The sequence below is a fragment of the Xiphophorus maculatus genome, chromosome 18 (assembly GCF_002775205.1).
Source record: "Xiphophorus maculatus strain JP 163 A chromosome 18, X_maculatus-5.0-male, whole genome shotgun sequence".
NCBI classification, from domain to species: Eukaryota; Metazoa; Chordata; class Actinopteri; order Cyprinodontiformes; family Poeciliidae; genus Xiphophorus; species Xiphophorus maculatus.
The window spans coordinates 26363255-26377590 of NC_036460.1; the positions used below are offsets into that span (position 1 = coordinate 26363255).

The 14336-nt window shown below is 41.0% G+C and overlaps 1 protein-coding gene across 1 annotated transcript in view; it reads left to right on the forward strand.

The window, feature by feature from the left end:
* Positions 1-13768, forward strand: part of LOC102234126 (rho GTPase-activating protein 32-like) — a 33045-nt gene extending 19277 nt beyond the window's left edge. The window contains exons 10-22 of the mRNA XM_005809467.2: positions 16-93; positions 1138-1219; positions 1332-1481; positions 2718-2820; positions 4717-4861; positions 5082-5164; positions 5899-6006; positions 6136-6281; positions 6374-6587; positions 7443-7591; positions 7687-7761; positions 7863-8486; positions 9857-13768. Coding sequence (XP_005809524.1) covers positions 16-93; positions 1138-1219; positions 1332-1481; positions 2718-2820; positions 4717-4861; positions 5082-5164; positions 5899-6006; positions 6136-6281; positions 6374-6587; positions 7443-7591; positions 7687-7761; positions 7863-8486; positions 9857-12021 — 4122 coding nt within the window. The 3' untranslated portion in view covers positions 12022-13768. The remainder of the gene's footprint in view (positions 1-15; positions 94-1137; positions 1220-1331; positions 1482-2717; positions 2821-4716; positions 4862-5081; positions 5165-5898; positions 6007-6135; positions 6282-6373; positions 6588-7442; positions 7592-7686; positions 7762-7862; positions 8487-9856) is intronic.
* Positions 13769-14336: the final 568 nt, after the last annotated feature.

The following is a 14336-nucleotide window of genomic DNA, read 5'->3' on the forward strand; positions in this document are numbered from 1 at the left end:
CTCTTTCTGATCTAGGTCGGGGATATTGTGTCTGTCATCGACATGCCGCCTAAAGAAGACACAGGCTGGTGGAGAGGGAAGCATGGCTTTCAGGTAAACCTTCTTCTGTCACCACTTTTACACTGCAAACACACAAAGTCCTAGAGTATTTTTGGTATAGATTCTAGTGGAAACATCTTAGTACACTTGAAATAAGACAAAACAAAAGTATGAGTAACTTCTCTTCATGATTTAGGATCTTGTTTTAAGTCAATAATCACTTAATATTGATGAAAATAAAGTCATTAGTTATAAGTGAAATTGCCTGCCAGCGGAACAAGACATTTTTCACATATTATTAGATAAAATGTCTTTTTCCGTTTTATCTAATAAAATGGAAAGAATATATTTTCCAAAATAATATCCTCAAGTATTCATAGATTATTAAAAAAGAAGATTCAAGGAGCTAAACAAGCCATGAAAAATGTATTTTATTGGCATTCCTAAATGAAATGTAACTTTTATATTTTAAAAATATTTTTTATTTTATATTTGTTAAAGCTGTCATCATGTCATCATAGTATAATATGGGATATATAATGTGGGAAATTTTTTTTTATTTCCTCTATCTCCTCCCAGCCATTTGCAGAAATACACAACCAATCACAACTTTTTTATTTATTTTGTTTATTATATAAAGGTTACACAGTGCAGCCTTAAAGATGCTTTCTAAAATAAAAGCCTCAATATTTTTTATCATGTTACCAATGGAAATAAACTGAAAGATATAAACGGGCTTATGTTGGCTTTTCAAAATAAAGCTTAAAAGAATGCGCGAAAAAACATTTGATGTTGATAAAATTTGATCCAAATTGTTAGTATTTTAGCTTTTCTAAATCTAAAAAGAAAGTTCATAGATCATCTTCAGAGATGGTACTAAACCAGTGATTAGGCTTTCATGGATCAACTTAAAAAGGTTTAGTTTAGTTGGGAAAGTTTGTTCAAACGTCAAAAGTTTGATTCAGCCATGAATATTATCAATGCTCAGTCCGAGGTTTTTCTTGACCTCTTTTTCCACCTGTGCAACATCGCCTCTCCCCACTCGTCACTCACCTCGTTTTTACCTCCTCGCTCTCTCTTCCATCTCTCCTCCCGCAGGTCGGGTTCTTCCCCTGCGACTGCGTGGAGCTGATAAACGAGAAGATCCCACCCAGCGTTCAAAACTCAGTGCCAAAGCCAGGTGCGGGTCAGTGCGCGTTGGCACGTGGCGAGTTTTAAAAGACTTGCTCACCAGGAGCTGAGTCAGAGTCCTTTTTAACGTGGCTCCCGTGTGTGTTTTCCTGCGCATACAGTGTGCAAGAAGCACGGGAAGCTGGTGACCTTCCTGAGGTCGTTCATGAAGTCCCGGCCGCCGCCGCAGAAGCTGCGGCAGCGCGGGATCCTCAGGGAGCGAGTGTTTGGCTGCGACCTGGGGGAGCATCTCCACAACTCAGGACACGATGGTAGAATATCCCACATGCTTTAACTTAATAAAAACAGCTGAGGCATAATACAAGGTTAGTCTAGTTTAGAATCCGTTTATGAAATAGATACTTTGTTGTTTCAGCATAAGCAAAATTATCTATAATGAAACAAAAATGAAGTAGATGAGTAAATTCTCAGCTACTGGATTAAAATAATTTTGTCTCACATTGACATCATGAATCTCCAGATTTTTTTAGCTCCATAATGTTCATATCAACCATTGTTCTAGTGCAAATATCTTAGTACAATTGAAATAAGACTAAAGTAACTAACAAGAACATTTTTAACAAGATATGGGAGTTTGTTTTAAGTAAATAATTCCTTAATATTGATGGAAAATTGACAGATTATTTCACTTATAACATGGGAAAAAATGTCTTGTTAAGAGTGAAATAATGTACCAGTGGAACTGGTTCTTTTTCCATCAATATTAAGAAATGATTGACCTTAAACAAGCTTCTGTTTCTTGCTGAAAAGTTACTTGTAAGTTAGATTTGCCCTATTAATTGAAACCAGGCAAAAATACTTGGTGAGATTTTATAGTTTTTGCAGCATTTAAAATGGTATGCCCTTATTTTGTGATTTAGAATTAAGCGGAAGAAGATGGATTAATGGATGGATGGATGAATTAGAATTACCTGCATTTTTAAAGAAATGGGATGAATAATGCAAAAACATTTGGGAGGTCTAGTATTTACAGCCTAAGGCCTGTTTATTGTAGGATTCTCTAGAAACAAACCTCTTTGTTTTTATCAAATCGTTTTGTTCAACGATTTGAAATTGTTCAACACGTCGGTTTTCATTTAATAAAAAAATCTGTAAATAATGACATTTTTAAGGCAAAGTCGACTCTTTTAATTGACTTTTAATGTAAGTTTTGATGCATCTTTGCATAAAAATATAATTATTTACCAAATAATGCTAAGTTGACACTCGTAATGCAACTCTGCATTAAAAGTGTCATTATTTACCAAAAGGCACTTCATGACAGTCATAAACATTCATGTTCATGACCGTTGTTCTGTCATGTTTATGGCAGTGTAATATCCGTGTTACACACACCCCTTCAAATAACGTGTTACCGAAAACACTTTAAATAATTAGTGTGGAGAATGTAAAGTCCAAAAGATGTCTTCCTTTTGTACCCAAAAAGATGTTTTTATTGGACACATAGAAAATGGCTGAACGTTGTGTATTGTCTTTATGTCCTGCAGTCCCACAGGTCGTTAAAAGTTGTGCAGAGTTCATCGAGAAGATCGGCGTCGTGGATGGGATCTACAGACTCTCAGGGATTTCCTCCAACATCCAGAAACTGAGGTTTGTGCTTCCTCTCTACTTCACCATAGAAAATCCTGATCAGCAGTGCTTCCCTGTCGGGGGGCGGGGCTACGAGGGCTGCACTGGTTGGTCTGAAGCCAATCAGATGCCAGGATTCATTTGTTGAGCCGAATTTGCTCCTGGTGCACTGCAGTAAAGGAAGCATTAAATATTTATGAAACCATGGGAATAATTACACACGATATTATGACTGGAAAGTTCAGAGTATTTTATTCTTTTTATTTTATTTTACTGAATTTCACATTTAGTTGAAGAATGCAGTCATTATTCTCAAAATGTAATTATTATTATTATTTTTACTTCTTAACTGCATTTACTTTCAGGTTTACTTATTTATAATTGCAGATATATTGATATGTTAAATAAATACGTGTGCAGCCAATTAGCAGCAACTGAAGAGCCTACTGTCCAAGTCTTTAACTTTTAGTGCTTTTAAGTAGATTTTTTTCCCCAATCTGTCAATGGAAATCTGATTAACGCTGTGTAGCTTCTGAGAGCGTTGCTGTATTTTTTGCTGGTTCCATAAAACAAACTCCCATCAGTGGATAAATTGAGTGGCACATGAGCTGATGGGGTTGGGCAGCCAATCAAAAGGCTTAATGGGAAAAGCTCGGCTCTCGCCGCGTGACGTCTCCTTCTACCAGCTCAGAAAATACGGCACACGCAAAGGTGTTGATACGTTGATGATCTGTTGGTTTTTTTCTTGTTTTTAAGTGATTTTATGGATTTATCGTTTTTGTATTTGCTGGCAGTGTTGGACTTATTTTTTACCACACAAAAGCAAATATGTATGAAATGCTGCAGAAGGAATCCAGGACAATAAACTCGTGACAGTAGCAATATTTGCTTAGGTGCGATAAGAACATGTTTGAGCAAAGATAAAAAAAAAATCTTTTTGTAAATGTAATTAAACATAAAGATAAAATTAAAAGTAAAAGCCTTTATGTGGCTTTGTAAATTATTCCTGATTTTTGATGATAGCTTTGATCACCTCTTCTTTTTTGTTTGTATCTAGAAACGTCTCAGGGCAAAAGGATTTTACACTAGCGGGGATAGTAATTTATAATTATTTAAAAGATCCTGTAAGAATGACGGGAAAAGACCACTAATAAACTTAAAAACAAGTGTTTAGCCTTAAAATCTATTCCTGTAACAAAGGAAAATCTTTTTGAGGGAATAAAAATTGAAGTTGGATTGTTTTCCATTTAATCCTTTCCGGCTTGCATAATCTGTTCAACATTTTTTAAGGTTTTTGTTTGGTAAGAACTAAATAGATATAGTAAGATAAAACATTGACTACAGGAAGTAAAGTGTTTATGACACGTGAAGAAATAGTTTGGTCTCTTAAATACAGTGACTTCTGTTTTGGTATTATTGAGATACAGAAGAAGGAATTGCTCATTTTTCTGTTATTGTGGAGAGAGACTTGACTGTGATAGACAAACTGAAAAAGACTCTGATTACAACATAATAAAACAAAACAGGACTAAGGACTCCTCCATATGTAATCACTCATAGACCAGATGCTCGTAATGGACAAATAAGACCTGAACCACTGTCAAAATGTTAAATGTACATACATTATAAAATTAAATGTGCCTACATAATAATTTAATTGAGACGACAGGATTCTGTTGACCTGTTTCAAAAGCGACACAAAATTCCACCGAGATGGCTGAGCTTCTAGAATCAACTATTAGGATAAACTATTAAAATAGCAGTCAGGGCTTAAAAATGGTGAGTTTTTTTAAAAGCCAAACTAATACTTTTAATATTCAACTTTCCTCCAAAAGAAGGGGGGGAAACGTAATTCAATATTTTATGTCCAAATGGGTTCAAACCTTGCATAATTTTGTGTTTCTGTTCTGTCTCTAGGCACGAGTTTGACTCTGAGCAGATCCCAGACCTGAGCCGAGAGCTTTTCAGACAAGACATCCACTCTGTGGGCTCCCTGTGCAAGCTTTACTTCAGGGAGCTGCCCAACCCGCTGCTCACGTACCAGCTCTACGACCGGTTCTCGGTGAGCACAGTTCTCAAAGATTTCACCGGAGCCGATTTAGCTTCGGGTCAGTCGATGTGCAGGCGACGTCTTTTCTGGTCGCTCCTTGATTAACTGATTTTCAAGTCCTGCTTCATTGCATTGCGACGAGCTTTCCAAGAACCGCTTTGAAGCCTAAAGTCAGATTAACTCGTCTGCTTCGGTTGTTAGACTCTGTGCTTTGTCCTCCGTTTTGTCACAGGAAGCTGTGTCTGCAGCCACAGATGAGGAGAGGCTGGTAAAAATCCACAATGTCATCCAGCAGCTGCCACCTCCTCATTACAGGTCAGATTTACAGCTCACTGCTGCACCCTGCTGTCAGAAAATGGAATGTATCATTTTATTTGGTTAAAGGCATTTTATTTGCTTAACTCGTGTTTTTCTGCATAAACTTGATCTTTATCTTGCCACGCTCAGAGAGAATATTGGCTCATATGAGGATCTTAACCGAGTCTTTTTTGTCTAGTTTCTAGTGTAAATATCTTACTACACTTGAAATAAGACAAAACTAACTTACAAGTAACTTTTCAGTTACTTGGGGAATGGGGCATGGGGAAAAGTCTTGTTATAAGTGAACCAATCTGCCAGCTGAACTAATACTTTTTATTGATCAATATTAAGGAATTATTGACTTAAAACAAGCTCACACGTCTTACTAAAAGAAGACATTTCCACATGTTGATGTGAAATTGTCTGACAGTGGAACTAGTCCTGGCCAGTGATTCCTTATACTAATACTAAGAAATATTATTACTGGCTTTAAACAAGCTTCTATTTCTTGCTGAAAAGTTATTTGTAAGTTAGTTTTGTCTTATGTCAAGTGTACTAGGATATCTATCTACCAAAAATAGCTGGTAAGTGTAAATAAGATTCAGTTCAACTGACTATAATCAGAGGTCTCCGGACCTCTACATGGAGTCCACTTCTGTGTTACTTAATCACAAAAAGTTGCCTCAGAGGTTTGTTAGAGAGCAATAGTGAGCAACCTCAAACACAAGGATTTCTTTTTACATCCGCAGGACGCTGGAGTACCTCATGAGGCACCTTTCCCGCCTGGCCACCTTCAGTTCTGTCACCAACATGCACACTAAAAACCTGGCCATTGTCTGGGCGCCGAACCTCCTCAGGTGACTGCATCTCGGCCGCAGCACAGTCAGAAATTTCACCGCTTCTTTTTGGCCGCTCTGTCGCAGCGAACTGGGGCACATCTCAGTGGTCCCGAGCGCTGAACTAGGTCGCGCTGTGCTCCGTTTCAGGTCCAGACAGATTGAGTCGGCCTGCTTTAGTGGCACAGCGGCCTTCATGGAGGTGCGGATCCAGTCGGTGGTGGTGGAGTTCATCCTCAACAACACGGAGTCCCTTTTCAGCACAAAGTTAAACTCGATTTTAAGAGAAAGCACTGGTAGGGATTTTTAAAGGATAAAGAAATGGAAAACAAAATACGTTTGTATCTGTGCTAATGTGGGTGTGTGTGTGTGTGTGTATCAATCTTAGGTAACAACACCTTATCAAGACCAAAGTCTCTGATGGTTTGCTCCCCGTCCACAAAGCTGCTGTCTTTAGAGGAGGCCCAGGCTCGGACTCAGACGCAGCTCGGATCTCCAGCCACAACCCCCTGCCTCACCCATAGTGACTACATCGAGGTCGGCGAGGGGCCCGAAGCTCTGCTGGGCAAATTTCACACTGTCATCGAACTGCCAATGGAGAGGTAGAGTTTTAAAAAATCTCTTTAAATGCTAGTTCTCCTACTAGCTAGCTAGCCAGCTCTTCTGTTATAGTTGTTCAGGCCAACTAAAATAGTGTCCAATTTGAGTCCTTGGCCCAGGGTGTCTTCCATGTCTTCCATGGAGATGTGTCCTTGCTTGATGAATCAAATGACTGAATGACTGTTTAATGAGCATGTCCCAATCTGTATTCATGTCTCTGGTGAAACCTGACGCTGTTGAGGCTACCGATAACAAGCTGTAAAACATACCTATGCTAGTTAGGTAGTTAGTTTTTCTTGCATCTATCATGACATACAAATTTATTGCCACTTGGCTGGATGACGTTTGTACGTTTCTATGGAAATTTAGGTCTTAAATTTGAAATCCTGTCACTTCACTGACTAAACATCAATGTCAATGTCATATAAACATGTGCCTTAAGGTAGCTAAAAACCCTAGCTAGCCAGCACCTAGCTAGGCAAATTTATCACCACCTGGTTGGATGAAGCTAGTACATTTCTGTGGATATAGGTCTTAAATTTCAGTAGGTGAGTTGTTATTCCTTGACTAAATAACAATAAAAATGTCATATAAATATGCGCCTAAGGTATATGATGAATCAAATAGCTGAAAAATCATGTGGGCATGTCCCAATGAAATCAGGGACTGGTCAAGGCATTCCTAAATTAATTGCTTTCATGTCTCTGGTGAAACTCAATAACAAACTTCCTTGAGTAAACAAAAATAAAAATGTTGCCTAAGCAACAGCCAGAACCATTTTGTCCTTGATAATCTTGAGACTTCACAACACACTTTCAGGATCAAGCGATAAATACGATTTGTTCTCTGTGTCGCAGTGGCAAGCGGCCTCTAGCGAAGTCGAAGAAGTCTCCTGCGGGGAACTGGCTGTCCTTTTTCCACCTGGGCAAGTCCCACTCCGTGTCCAAGCGTAAACTAAAGCGACACCCCAGTGAACCAAATGAGATAAAGAGCATAGCACTGCCAGGTCCGTTTGCTGTGGAGCCACAGATTGTTTTTTATTTTTATTTTTGGGATGTCTTGGAAGTGGTGTGATTTATCCGCAATAATTTTTGCTTGCAGGAGGACGAGGAGATAGCGGCACAATGCGGTCTACTAAAAGCGAAGAATCTCTTACTTCTTTGCAAAATTTAGGAGGTAATCTTTCAGGAGATGATAAAAAGTTCTTCTGCTGAGCTCTCAGCAGCTTACATTTATATATATAAAAATATATATCTTTTTATTTCAATGCAACCCAGGAGGACCTCCGAGTTACCGTCCCCTCAGACCTCGGTCGACCAGCGAAGCGGTTTCTGCCGCCAGCAGGGACGACCTGCACAACTCTAGAAACAAAGATGACCGCCGAGCTCACCAGCTGAACGACAGTAAACGGAGCGCTGACCGAGGCCGCGCAGCCGTTTCCCCTCACCACTCGGAGGACGACCTCGACCTTTCCCCGCCGGCTGCGGGTATCTCGACCTTAGACTTCGACCCCATGTCTTTCCAGTGCAGCCAGACCCCCGCGATGCACCACGGCAGCAGGTGGAAGAAGAGTGCAGGGTGCTCCAACGAATCCGAGCCCGTGTCCTCCCAGAACAACGTCGGCTGCTCGCGCTCTCCGGAGGACAGCCCGGTTCTGTGCAAAAGTGGAAAAAAAGTCGCCTTGAAGCACCTCTCACCCAAAGTGAGGAAGAAATCATTAAAAATGCTGCCAGATGTTCAGACTCCCGTGCCTTCTTCTTCTCCCAACGTGGACAAGTGCGAGGCTTTGGCAGCAGATGGGAAACAGCCGTTGTTTCAGCACAGCAGCCCCATCAACATGGCGAGTCAGGCATCCGGCGTGACGGACCTCAGTCAGTCTGCCCAGAACCTCCCTGATCCAGGTTAGTTTCTCAATCTCCTAAATCTGTGCCGTGCCTTTCAGATCTATTCATGCCATGTAAGCTTTTTCACATTTTGTACTGTTACAAACACAAACTTTTAATACGTTTTAAAGGTATTTTTATCCGAGAAAAAATTTATTTTTCAAAATGTGTACATTTAGTTTAGGGATGCACAATATGTCGGCACTAACATCGGTATCGGTTAGGATATTAGTAATTTTGTAACATATTGGAAACTCTTAAATAAAATAGAGCCGATATTAACAACCGATATTTATTTCCATCTTGCTGCCGTTTGTTCCTAGAGGGGTTACAGAAGGAGCGTGGTCATCTGACAGTGATGATGATGCAGCACAGGATTGTGGGTAGTTTAACTGAAGCAGAGAAGCAATGTTGAAACCAGCAGTGTGGTCGTTTCCTTAAGGTCTTGCAAGGGTATTGAATTAAATATAATGCATATTATACTGGTAAATATCGGATATCGGTTTATTGGTGTAAATCCAGTTACTCTGTGAACACACAAGACAGATCATGAATAAAGTTATGGAAAAGTTTAAAGAGGATGTAAGTTTCAAAATCCAAACTTTTGCCCTGTTCAAAGCATCATTAAAAAATTGAAAGACAATGGCACAAATGCCAGATCTGCAACAGGCAAGGATAACATTATTCACAGCACCCAAGAAGCCCATAGTGACATGGATATCCATATCTAATGTGAGAGAATATGCTGACTGGGCGACTGAAAGAAGGTCCATTAAACGTTTGTCATGTAGGTTATATAAAATTTCTCTGCAGCTGCAAAAGAGTTGTGAAGGTTCCCCTTCCAGCAGGATATTGACCTTAAGCAAAGTACAACCAGAACTACAATTGAATAGATTAGATCTAAAAATATTCATGTGTTAGAATGGCCCAATCAAAATCCATACCTAAATTCAATAGTATCTTGGGCTGGACTTAAAAATTGCTTGAGCTATTTTACAATAAAGCACTAGCAACATTTAGCCTCTGCACAGGAGGATATACCCTCAAAGACTTGCAGCTGGAATTGCAGTAAAAGTGCATACTTGTACAATAATTTTAAAATATATTTACCCTCAACTTTGTGTTGATCACAGAAAATCTATAAAACCCCCACCAAGGTTATTATTTTTGTTACAGAACAAAATGTGAAAAGTTTTAAGCGGTCTCAGTAAATATGCAAGGGATGTTCTTTATTCCTTTTTATATCCATATCTGTATAGTTAGTAAGCATGCAAATTTTAATGCACTCTAGTTTCTTATGAAAGCTTTTGTGTCTTGTCCCATCATGTCTTACCATAGCTTTGTTTGTCCTGTCATACTGTAGCGTTGTTTGTCTTATCCCTCCCCAGGAACAGGTAGACTTATGAGTTCAGTCTCTGTTCTCCCTCCTCACCCTCCCTCGATGAGTGCTGCGCGCAAGTTGGCTTTGGCCCTGGCGGAATCTGCCCAGAAGGCCAGCAACGCGTCCCAAAGAAGAAGCCACGCACATGACTACAGACCTCAGCGACCCTCCGTTCTCGACGTGAAAGTGCATCCTCAGGAGTGCCGCGGCCCTCACGTCGGCCCGGGTTCCCAGAGGCAAGCGGCTGCGGAGGCCCACCGCTGCCCTCAACCTGGCCAGTTCTCGCCTTCGCACCTCTACCCAGAGCCGCTGCAGGTTGCCGACAGTCAGGAAAGCGTGTGCAATTTCACTCCTAACGTCAGCCCGCTCGGGTCGGGGAGTCTGGAGGAAGGCAGCGCTGGAGGGAGGGAGCACAGAGAGGAACGAGAGTCGGAGGTCAGACAGGAACAACACACTTACCAGAGTGTTGGAGTCTCGACGCCCTGCCAGCCTATCGGCTCAGCAAGGAGCCCACCAGCCTCTCCCGTGTATGCAAACATGGATTCTGTGGATGCTTTTAATTTCAGATCCATCCTGGCGGAGTCTTCGATGCCTGCCTCTATCAAAGAGGTCTTCCCACGACAATTCCAGACCTCTTCGGCCCATCCCTACAGCCCAGAGGAGGAAAGGCCTCCTGGCATGCATGAAGATGTCTGCGGTAATCATCATCATAATCATCAGCAGTACCATCACTGGCCGATTCATTCAGGTCGAACACCTACGCCTCACTACCCTCGGCCCGGCGCTCTGCCGCCGCACCTCTTTGCGCATAAAGGCCTGTACAGGCAGTCATCGGAGAGCCGCTGCAGCTCTCTAGGTTTGAGGCAACCTCTGTCACCTCAGTACAGCCGCTACCAGGGCGACTTCCAGGGGCAGCAGGGGCAATGGCAGAGCTCTGAGGACAGGGCAGTGAGAAACCCGGCGATCCGGCGGGCACACTCTTTTCATTCTCCACAGATCAGTCATTACAAACTGGCGAACACAGAAATCCTGCCCGTTGACTCCATGCTTTATGTGGAGCAGAAGCTGAGCCCTGAAGTGCCATATCAAGAACGAATCCAGGCCGGTTTGAAATCTATACGGACGCAGTTTGAGAACGTACACCCAGAACACCACTATGGCCCCTATTCCGACTCAAGTTCGGGAGATCCAAGATCTCGTTATTTCATAGATCCCCGCCGGCAAAGTGGCATCCATCGCCATCAGACCTACACAGTCCACTCCACTAGGGAAGGTGATCAATCAGATTACTACAACTACTCTCCACGCCACGCTTCTCCTGTGAATAGGGAGCTTTACATAAAAAGCAGAGACACTGTGGTTTACGAGGCTAGAGATGCAGAGGTGTTTGAAAGGGTTGTGTATCAACCAGTTCAGCAAGAGAGACACAAAAGCACGTACCACTCCGTGTCTCCCTGTGAGACTCCAGACTCACCAAGGGACATAATGCACACAAGGAGTAAGTCTGACCCTGGAAATGCCAACCTCCTCTCTGCCCACAGTGTGGACAGCCAAACGGCCGTAGCCACTTCGCCGACCACCCCAAGAATAATGTCTCAGCAAGCATACCCCGAGGTGTCCAAGCAAAGCTATGGCCAACGGTCTGGCGCAGAATTTGGGCCAATGAGACGGATTCATATCAAGGAGGGCTACTCAAGGCAGCCACTCCTCCGCAAAGTCCCCTCGTTGCCAGAACGAGGCTGCCCCAACCTGAAAAGCATCGAGCACACTCACCGATGCCAAACGAGAGGCTTTGAACAGAATCCATCAGTGCTGGCTGGCGCTGCGAAACCCAGCATCCTGAGAAGACCGGTGCGCTCGCAGAGCACCAGAGAACATCGTCACTACTATCATTACCACTCCAAATCTCCCCTGGATCCCGAACATCTGGAACCGTTCCCTGCTCACCTCAGCAGACGGACTCAGAGCACTAAGGTCAAGCCCACACACTACGACCACATGGAGGGTTATTACGCCGCGCCAAGATCGAAATCCACCCGATCCAGCAAAGCAGCAGCTGGATATTTACCTGGCCAGAGCTGCATGTCTCCACACGGACACAGACTCCTGTCCAAGGTCCTGGGTCACGAGGCTTTTTATCACCCCGCTCTTAGATCAGAAGCTGGGGTCTAAGAGTGATCTTAAACCACTGCTTTTATATCTGATTCCATGTTGGGGCCAAAGGATTCCTGCACTTTATCCTCAGCCAGACCAACAGACCGCTTTTTGTTTTTAACCTTTACGAGCTGCTAAAAGAAGTGTGAAGCGAGGCTGATGGTGAGGACTGTGCTGTTGGTACGTTTTGTTACATTAGCTTCCAGAAAAGTTTAACGGGAACAAACTGATTGTTTTAACATTTAACATTTGGAAATAGATGTAAGAAGCATGTTTGGAAAAAAAAGTCTATATGTTTCGACTACATAACAAGGGATAACAAGGTAAATTCATGTGATTTAATAACATGATTTTTAAGGAATGTGTATAAAATAACTTTTTTTTAAATGTAATGTCCTTACAGATGTGGACAAATATATTGGCACCCCTGATAAAGATGTGAAAAAAAGAACCTAGAAAATAAACATACATTTTATTGCAGAAGAATAATATTACTCCACAATACTAACCTTTAATTAGGCCACATACACAATGTTCAAAGAAATCACGGTTGAGAGGGTGACGTCACAGCAGAACACTGTGAATTTCACACCCAGTATACGTACACCGTTCCAAACAAGAGCACATCAGAAACAAAACACACATCAAACACAGACAATTAAGTTTCCACAAAATCCCATTCATTTCCTAATATTTTGAAACACACACATTATTAATATGCCAGCACACTTTGTTAGAAAGGAAACATTGCGAGAGCATCTTAAAGAACTGCAGCCAAGAGTTCTGTCTACAGCTACTGGAAACTATGTCAACACTGATTTGTTCGTTGAAGGGAGCCTACAAGGAAAAAGCTTATTCATGTGGAGTAGTCTAAATTGTACTTGGACTTTAACTGAAGATATATCTACTGGTGAGATTGGTGAGACAAGCTAGCATAAAACAAGCTACGTTAGCTTGTTTTATGCTAGCCAACAAGTAAGCTAGGCTAGCATGACAGAAAGCATGAACAAAATAAAAGTAAAAAAACTGACCTGGAGACAAACAAAAGACAAATAGGAAGCAATGTACATCTGTGAATACTTTTAAAATGATACATTCTCAAAACTATTGAGTACATATGAAGAATGTACTCAAATCGATTTCTCTAAAAAAATTCAGCTTGATTATATGCTGCTGCCGTAAAAAGAGAATTTTATTTTAAGGCTTTTAAATCACCTTTAGCAGGGGTACCAGCACGTTTGGCTGGCACTGTATAGGAGTAACACACGTCTAACATGTGGCCAATGTACTGTACATTTTTTTTGTTTTCTATCCAACAGTCTACTCAGACTTCAACAAGCACTTTTCAGAATAACTGTGTATGAAACACATTGTCTTAACATGGTATAGATGGAGACATAAAGCTTATATTTTTTCTGTAAGAAACAGCTTGCTCAGAGTCGTTGTTTAATGCTAAATGGCACTTTTCGGGGGGCAGAAATTGAAAGATAACCTCACGGTTTCTAACTCTTCAGGGGTCGCTCACACAAGCTCCTCTTGCTTAATGCTATCTAAAAGCAGTGGGTGCTGTATGATTTCTGTTCAAGTCAAAGCTACCGTGGCTAAATATGCTGGATTTAAGGCAAGTCAGCTCATGCTCTTAGATACATATATATATATATATATATATATATTAAAAAAACCTGTATTTTATATGGCATTGTGATTTTTGTCATAAAATTAAGAAAAAAAATCCTTCCTCTTTACAAACTTTTAACAATGTGGTGTTTTACATGGAAACATGTTTTATTCATTTTGTCATAAGGTTTACTCAAGATGCTATATCAAGTTAAAAAATGTAAATGAGGACATCCTGTTAAGACATGTTACAAGTTATTTTAGTGACAAATAAAAAAAATAAAGATATATTGTCAGTTATAAGTTTGCTGATTTTTTTAAAAATGTGCTCGAAGTTATTTCAAAGTAGATTGGTAAGACCTATCAATACTTAGGGTCCTGTTAAAGCTTTTGGACACAGTCGAAGTGTAATCTTCAGTTTTACATCGGGCTGGGCAATATGGGCTTAAAAAGGTATATCAGTCGATATTGATAATTATTGATTATTTTTTGTTTGTTTGTTTTAAATATCTGAAATGCTGCCAAACTGCTTTCCCGTTTTATCCACAGTCTTCACTCAATGATGCTATTTTTTAAAATTATTTTTAAGCAGTTATGAGGTAGGGTGATGAGACAAGAAACTCAACAAGTTGTTGCTAGGTAACCAAAGAGTGAGTGAGTTAGTTGATGTGACCCAACTTGCTTAGCTGGCGGTCAGAGGTTGAGCAGCTAAAACC